At 47.6% G+C, this 7,857-nt stretch overlaps 1 protein-coding gene across 1 annotated transcript in view; it reads left to right on the forward strand.

The window, feature by feature from the left end:
* LOC135528102 (glutamate receptor-interacting protein 2-like) overlaps positions 1–7,857 on the forward strand; it is a gene marked incomplete at its 5' end in the record, with an annotated part of 51,780 nt that overhangs the window by 35,302 nt on the left and 8,621 nt on the right. Inside the window, 2 exons of the mRNA XM_064956913.1 lie at positions 443–808; positions 5,337–5,483. Coding sequence (XP_064812985.1) covers positions 443–808; positions 5,337–5,483 — 513 coding nt within the window. The remainder of the gene's footprint in view (positions 1–442; positions 809–5,336; positions 5,484–7,857) is intronic.

Here is a 7,857-nt window from a genome sequence, read left to right on the forward strand (position 1 = left end):
TTACTCTACTTGACTCTTTACTCTTTACTCTACTCTACTCTTTACTCTACTTGACTCTTTACTCTACTCTTTACTCTACTCTTTACTCTACTCTTTACTCTACTTTACTCTTTACTCTACTTTACTCTTTACTCTTTACTATACTCTACTCTACTTTACTCTTTACTCTACTCTACTCTTTACTTTACTCTACTCTCTACTGTCTACTGTTTACTCTTTACTCATTACTCTACTTTTTACTCTACTCTCTACTCTTTACTCTGCTTGTGATAATGCCAGAGATGCCGGTGTTTGGAGGATATATTGGCACGGATGTTGTTAGGCCTGTGACAAAGTTGACATATTGATCGACATATTTTAATTTATATACTTATATATTTTATATATTTTTTAATCTACTCTACTCTACTCTTCTCTATTCTATACTCTACTCTCTCTGTAGGCATCTATTATGACGGGCAGTGCCATCAGTATTGGGGTGGATGGTAACAAGTCCCATGGCCTCCCCCACCCTGGAGACCCCGTCTGCCAGCCCCGCATCAGCCCTCTGCGGAGGAGCTCCCTCCAGCACCACGATGCCAAGACCCACCTGCACCAGGAGGCCCACCTCCACCAGGGGGCCCACCTGCACCCGGAGGCCCATCTGCACCCGGAGGCCCAACTCCTGCATCACGAGGCCAGAACCCAGCTGCATCACGAGGCCAGGGCAAAGAACACACTCCGGGTGTCTGAGAAGACCTGGGAGTCTCGTAGGATCAAGGAAGAGATGCAGGAGATCCTCTCCCCTACCCCTCTGGAGCTACACAAGGTGACTGCCATACCCACCAGTGAGAGCTATCCTCCTGTAGGTTTTAACTACAAAAGGTTTGGAGTGGAAACCTACTGTAGGGTGGCTCTCCTGTAACATGGTTGGAGTTAAAACCTACAGGAGGGTAGCTCTCCAGGAACAGGGTTGGAGTTAAAACCTACAGGAGGGTATCTCTTCAGGAACAGGGTTGGAGTTAAAACCTACAGGAGGTTAGCTCTCCAGGAACAGGGTTGGAGTTAAAACATACAGGAGGGTAGCTCTCCAGGAACAGGGTTGGAGTTAAAACCTACAGGAGGGTATCTCTTCAGGAACAGGTTTGGAGTTAAAACCTACAGGAGGTTAGCTCTCCAGGAACAGGGTTGGAGTTAAAACCTACAGGAGGGTATCTCTCCAGGAACAGGGTTGGAGTTAAAACCTACAGGAGGGTAGCTCTCCAGGAACAGGGTTGGAGTTAAAACCTACAGGAGGGTATCTCTTCAGGAACAGGGTTGGAGTTAAAACCTACAGGAGGTTAGCTCTCCAGGAACAGGGTTGGAGTTAAAACCTACAGGAGGGTAGCTCTCCAGGAACAGGGTTGGAGTTAAAACCTACAGGAGGGTAGCTCTCCAGGAACAGGGTTGGAGTTAAAACCTACAGGAGGGTATCTCTCCAGGAACAGGGTTGGAGTTAAAACCAACAGGAGGTTAGCTCTCCAGGAACAGGGTTCGAGTTAAAACCTTACAGGAGGGTATCTCTCCAGGAACAGGGTTGGAGTTAAAACCTACAGGAGGTTAGCTCTCCAGGAACAGGGTTGGAGTTAAAACCTTACAGGAGGGTATCTCTCCAGGAACAGGGTTGGAGTTAAAACCTACAGGAGGTTATCTTTCTAGGAACAGGGTTGGAGTTAAAACCTACAGGATTTTAGCTCTGCAGGAACAGGGTTGGAGTTAAAACCTACAGGAGGGTAGCTCTCCAGGAACAGGGTTGGAGTTAAAACCTACAGGATTTTAGCTCTGCAGGAACAGGGTTGGAGTTAAAACCTACAGGAGGGTAGCTCTCCAGGAACAGGGTTGGAGTTAAAACCTACAGGATTTTAGCTCTCCAGGAACAGGGTTGGAGTTAAAACCTACAGGAGGGTAGCTCTCCAGGAACAGGGTTGGAGTTAAAACCTACAGGAGGGTCTCTCCAGGAACAGTGTTGGAGAGCCCGGTACCACTGGAACCTGACCCCCATGTTCTGTTGACGTCTAGACAGTGTAACACACCACTGTAATCAATAATAGATCAATACATGCATTATTGAGCAACAACACTCTTATTGATTGATCGGCTTGTGTACCCTGCTCTCCCGTGTCAGACCAACCTGCCTGCTGTAACTTTTCTCATGGCGGGTGTTACCCAGGAAGGTTTTACTTGCAGTGATCGTGATGGCTATTGCACCTTGAAGCCACGTATTGTATCGTACGTCGGCGAAATGACTGTAAATGAAGTCTTCAATAAGAGTGTCTGTCAGCGAAATAAACTAACTGTAAATGAAGTCTTCAATAAGAGTGTCTGTCAGCGAAATAAACTAACTGTAAATGAAGTCTTCAATAAGAGTGTCTGTCAGCGAAATAAACTAACTGTAAATGAAGTCTTCAATAAGAGTGTCTGTCAGCGAAGTAAACTAACTGTAAATGAAGTCTTCAATAAGAGTGTCTGTCAACTAAATAAACTGACTGTAGATGAAGTCTTCAATAAGAGTGTCTGTCAGCGAAGTAAACTAACTGTAAATGAAGTCTTCAATAAGAGTGTCTGTCAGCGAAGTAAACTAACTGTAAATGAAGTCTTCAATAAGAGTGTCTGTCAGCGAAGTAAACTAACTGTAAATGAAGTCTTCAATAAGAGTGTCTGTCAGCGAAATAAACTAACTGTAAATGAAGTCTTCAATAAGAGTGTCTGTCAGCGAAATAAACTAACTGTAAATGAATGATTATAAACTGGGTGGTTCGAGCCCTGAATGCTGATTGGCTGACAGCCGTGGTACACCAGAGCGTATACCACTGGTATGACAAAGCATTTCTTTTTACTTCTCTAATAGCGTTGGTAACCAGTATATAATAGCAATAAGTCACCTCAAGGGGTTTGTGGTATTTGGCCAATATACCACGGCTAAGGGCTGTGTCCAGGGTTTCTGCATTGTGCCGCACGTAAGAACAGCCCTTAGTCATGGTACATTGGCCATATACCACACCCCCTCGGGCCTTATTATAAACCGGGTAGTTTGGGTCCTGGATGCTGATTGGCCGAAACAGCAATCCAGCTGTGTATATCAGACAATATACCACGGTTATGACACACAACTACATGTTTACTGTTCTGTTTATGGTAGTGACTGGGGTTTGTGGTCTAGCCAATATACCACCACCAAGGTCTGAATCCTAAGAGTAGTATTGAAGCTACATATGTAGCCTTGTAACTATGTGTTCACAGCTCTAAACTAACAGGTTAAATGAACTAACGGGTTGTAACTATGTGTTCACAGCTCTAAACTAACAGGTGAAATGAACTAACGGGTTGTAACTATGTGTTCACAGCTCTAAACTAACAGGTTAAATGAACTAACGGGTTGTAACTATGTGTTCACAGCTCTAAACTAACAGGTTAAATGAACTAACGGGTTGTAACTGTGTTCACAGCTCTAAACTAACAGGTGAAATTAACTAACGGGTTGTAACTATGTGTTCGCAGCTCTAAACTAACAGGTTAAAGGAATTAACGGGTTGTAACTATGTGTTCACAGCACTAAACTAACAGGTTAAATGAACTAACGGGTTGTAACTATGTGTTCACAGCTCTAAACTAACAGGTTACATGAACTAACGGGTTGTAACTATGTGTTCACAGCTCTAAACTAACAGGTTAACCTGTTGATGCTCTGGGGGCGCTATTTCATTTTTGGATGAAAAACGTTCCCCTTTTAAACAAGATATTTTGTCACAAAAAGATGCTCGACTATGCATATAATTGATAGCTTTCGAAAGAAAACACTCTGACGTGTCCAGAACTACCAAGATATTTTCTGTGCGTGCCCTAGAACGTGAGCTTCAGGCAAAACCAAGATGAGACGGCATCCAGGAAAAGATCAGGATTTTTGAGGCTCTGTTTTCCATTGTCTCCTTATATGGCTGTGAATGCGAGAGGAGTGAGTCAACCCTTTCTGTCGTTTCCCCAAGGTGTCTGCAGCATTGTGACGTATTTGTAGGCAGATCATTGGAAGATTGACCATAAGAGACCACATTTACCAGGTGTCCGCCCGGTGTCCTGCGCCGAAATTGGTGCGCAAAAGTCAGCTGCCAGTATTTTTCCATGGGATTCAGAGAGGAAAGCAAGCTTCCATGAACGATATATCAATGAAGAGATATGTGAAAAAACACCTTGAGGATTGATTCCAAACAACGCTTGCCATGTTTCGGTCGATATTATGTAGTTCATTCGGAAAAAGTTTGACGTTGTAGGTGACTGAATTTTCGTTTCGTTTCGGTAGCCAGATGCAATGTAGAAAACGGAACGATTTCTCCTACACACAGACGCTTTCAGGAAAAACTGCGCATTTGGTCTGTAACTGAGAGTCTCCTCATTGAAAACATCAGAAGCTCTTCAAAGGTAAATGATTTTATTTATTTGGTTATCTGGTTTTTGTGAAAATGTTGCGTGCTAAATGCTACTCAAAATGCTATGCTAGCTTTGCATACTCTTACACAAATTAGTCAATTTCTATGGTTCAAAAGCATATTTTGAAAATCTGAGATGACAGTGTTGTTAAGAAAAGGCTAAGCTTGAGAGCAGACGCATTATTTTCATTTTATTTGCGATTTTCAGAAATCGTTAACGTTGCATTATGCTAATGAGCCTGAGGCTTTAGTCACGATCCCGGATCCGGGATGGGGAGTTCCAAGAGGTTAAATGAACTAACGGGTTGTAACTATGTGTTCACAGCTCTAAACTAACAGGTTAAAGGAACTAACGGGTTGTAACGATGTGTTCACAGCTCTAAACTAACAGGTTAAATGAACTAACGGGTTGTAACTATGTGTTCACAGCTCTAAACTAACAGGTTAAATGAACTAACGGGTTGTAACTATGTGTTCGCAGCTCTAAACTAACAGGTTAAATGAACTAACGGGTTGTAACTATGTGTTCGCAGCTCTAAACTAACAGATTAAATGAACTAACGGGTTGTAACTATGTGTTCGCAGCTCTAAACTAACAGGTTAAATGAACTAACGGGTTGTAACTATGTGTTCGCAGCTCTAAACTAACAGATTAAATGAACTAACGGGTTGTAACTATGTGTTCGCAGCTCTAAACTAACTGGTTAAATGAACTAACGGGTTGTAACTATGTGTTCGCAGCTCTAAACTAACAGGTTAAATGAACTAACGGGTTGTAACTATGTGTTCGCAGCTCTAAACTAACAGGTTAAATGAACTAACGGGTTGTAACTATGTGTTCACATAGTTGTAACTACAGTATGTTTTACCTTACCTTATCGGGTTGTAATTCCCCAGGTGACGGTGATGAAGGATCCAGAGAGCGATGACTACGGCTTCAGCGTCTCCGACGGGTTCCTGGAGAAAGGTGTTTACGTCAACATGATCCGTCCGGAGGGCCCAGCAGACCGCGCAGGCCTGAAACCTTATGACAGAATCCTACAGGTGTTCACTCTCCCTGTACCTACCCCCCCCCCCCAGCCTGTACCTACTCACCCAGCTTGTGCCTGCCTGCCTAGAGAGAGAGAGGAGGGAGGAGACAGAGTGAGAGGCAGAGGAGTGAGAGGCGGAGGAGTGAGAGGCGGAGGAGTGAGAGGCGGAGGAGTGAGAGGCGGAGGAGTGAGAGGCAGAGGAGTGAGAGGCAGAGAGAGGCAGAGGAGGGAGAGACAGAGGAGTGCTAGGCAGAGGAGTGAGAGGCAGAGGAGTGAGAGACAGAGAGAGGCAGAGGAGTGAGAGGCAGAGGAGTGAGAGGCAGAGGAGTGAGAGACAGAGAGAGGCAGAGGAGGGAGAGACAGAGAGAGGCAGAGGAGTGAGAGGCAGAGGAGTGAGAGGCAGAGGAGGGAGAGACAGAGGAGTGAGAGACAGAGGAGTGAGAGGCAGAGGAGTGAGACAGAGAGAGGCAGAGGAGTGAGAGGCAGAGGAGTGAGAGACAGAGAGAGGCAGAGGAGTGAGAGGCAGAGGAGGGAGAGACAGAGGAGTGAGAGACAGAGAGAGGCAGAGGAGTGAGAGGCAGAGGAGTGAGAGGCAGAGGAGGGAGAGACAGAGGAGTGAGAGACAGAGAGAGGCAGAGGAGTGAGAGGCAGAGGAGTGAGAGACAGAGAGAGGCAGAGGAGGGAGAGACAGAGGAGTGAGAGGCAGAGGAGTGAGAGGCAGAGGAGGGAGAGACAGAGGAGTGAGAGACAGAGGAGTGAGAGGCAGAGGAGTGAGAGGCAGAGGAGGGAGAGACAGAGGAGTGAGAGACAGAGGAGTGAGAGGCAGAGGAGTGAGACAGAGAGAGGCAGAGGGGTGAGAGACAGAGAGAGGCAGAGGAGTGAGAGGCAGAGGAGTGAGAGGCAGAGGAGTGAGAGACAGAGAGAGGCAGAGGAGTGAGAGGCAGAGGAGGGAGAGACAGAGGAGTGAGAGACAGAGAGAGGCAGAGGAGTGAGAGGCAGAGGAGGGAGAGACAGAGGAGTGAGAGACAGAGAGAGACAGAGGAGTGAGAGGCAGAGGAGTGAGAGACAGAGAGAGGCAGAGGAGGGAGAGACAGATGAGTGAGAGGCAGAGGAGTGCGAGGCAGAGGAGTGAGAGGAGTGCGAGGCGGAGGAGTGAGAGGCAGAGGAGTGAGAGGAGTGCGAGGCAGAGGAGTGCGAGGCAGAGGAGTGAGAGGAGTGCGAGGCAGAGGAGTGCAAGGCAGAGGAGTGAGAGGCAGAGGAGTGAGAGGCAGAGGAGTGAGAGGCAGAGGAGTTTTTTTTTTTTAATTTTATCTTTATTTAACCAGGCAAGTCAGTTAAGAACAAATTCTTATTTCCAATGACGGCCTGGGAACAGTGGGTTAACTGCCTGTTCAGTGGCAGAACGACACATTTGTACCTTGTCAGCTCGGGGGTTTGAACTCGCAACCTTCCGGTTACTGGTCCAACGCTCTAACCACTAGGCTACCCTGCCGCCCCAGGTGAGAGTGAGAGGAGTGCGAGGCAGGGGAGTGCGAGGCAGAGGAGTGAGAGGCAGAGGAGTGCGAGGCAGAGGAGTGAGAGGAGTGCGAGGCAGAGGAGTGCGAGGCAGAGGAGTGAGAGGAGTGCGAGGCAGAGGAGTGCGAGGCAGAGGAGAGGAGTGAGAGGAGTGCGAGGCAGAGGAGTGAGAGGCAGAGGAGTGAGAGGCAGATGAGTGCGAGGCAGAGGAGTGAGAGGAGTGCGAGGCAGAGGAGTGAGAGGAGTGCGAGGCAGAGGAGTGCGAGGCAGAGGAGTGCGAGGCAGAGGAGTGCGACGCAGAGGAGTGCGAGGCAGAGAGAGAAAGAGGAGTGCGAGGCAGAGGAGTTCGAGGCAGAGGAGTGAGAGACAGAGGAGTGAGACAGAGAGAGGCAGAGGAGTGAGAGACAGAGAGAGGCAGAGGAGTGAGAGGCAGAGGAGGGAGAGACAGAGAGAGGCAGAGGAGTGAGAGGCAGGAGAGACAGAGGAGTGAGAGACAGAGAGAGACAGAGGAGTGAGAGGCAGAGGAGTGAGAGACAGAGAGAGGCAGAGGAGGGAGAGACAGATGAGTGAGAGGCAGAGGAGTGCGAGGCAGAGGAGTGAGAGGCAGAGGAGTGCTAGGCAGAGGAGTGAGAGGAGTGCGAGGCGGAGGAGTGAGAGGCAGAGGAGTGAGAGGAGTGCGAGGCAGAGGAGTGCGAGGCAGAGGAGTGAGAGGAGTGCGAGGCAGAGGAGTGCAAGGCAGAGGAGTGAGAGGCAGAGGAGTGAGAGGCAGAGGAGTGAGAGGCAGAGGAGTGAGAGGAGTGCGAGGCAGAGGAGTTTTTTTTTTTTTTTAATTTTACCTTTATTTAACCAGGCAAGTCAGTTAAGAACAAATT

Source organism: Oncorhynchus masou, chromosome 5 (assembly GCF_036934945.1).
Source record: "Oncorhynchus masou masou isolate Uvic2021 chromosome 5, UVic_Omas_1.1, whole genome shotgun sequence".
In the NCBI taxonomy this organism is placed as follows: Eukaryota; Metazoa; Chordata; class Actinopteri; order Salmoniformes; family Salmonidae; genus Oncorhynchus; species Oncorhynchus masou.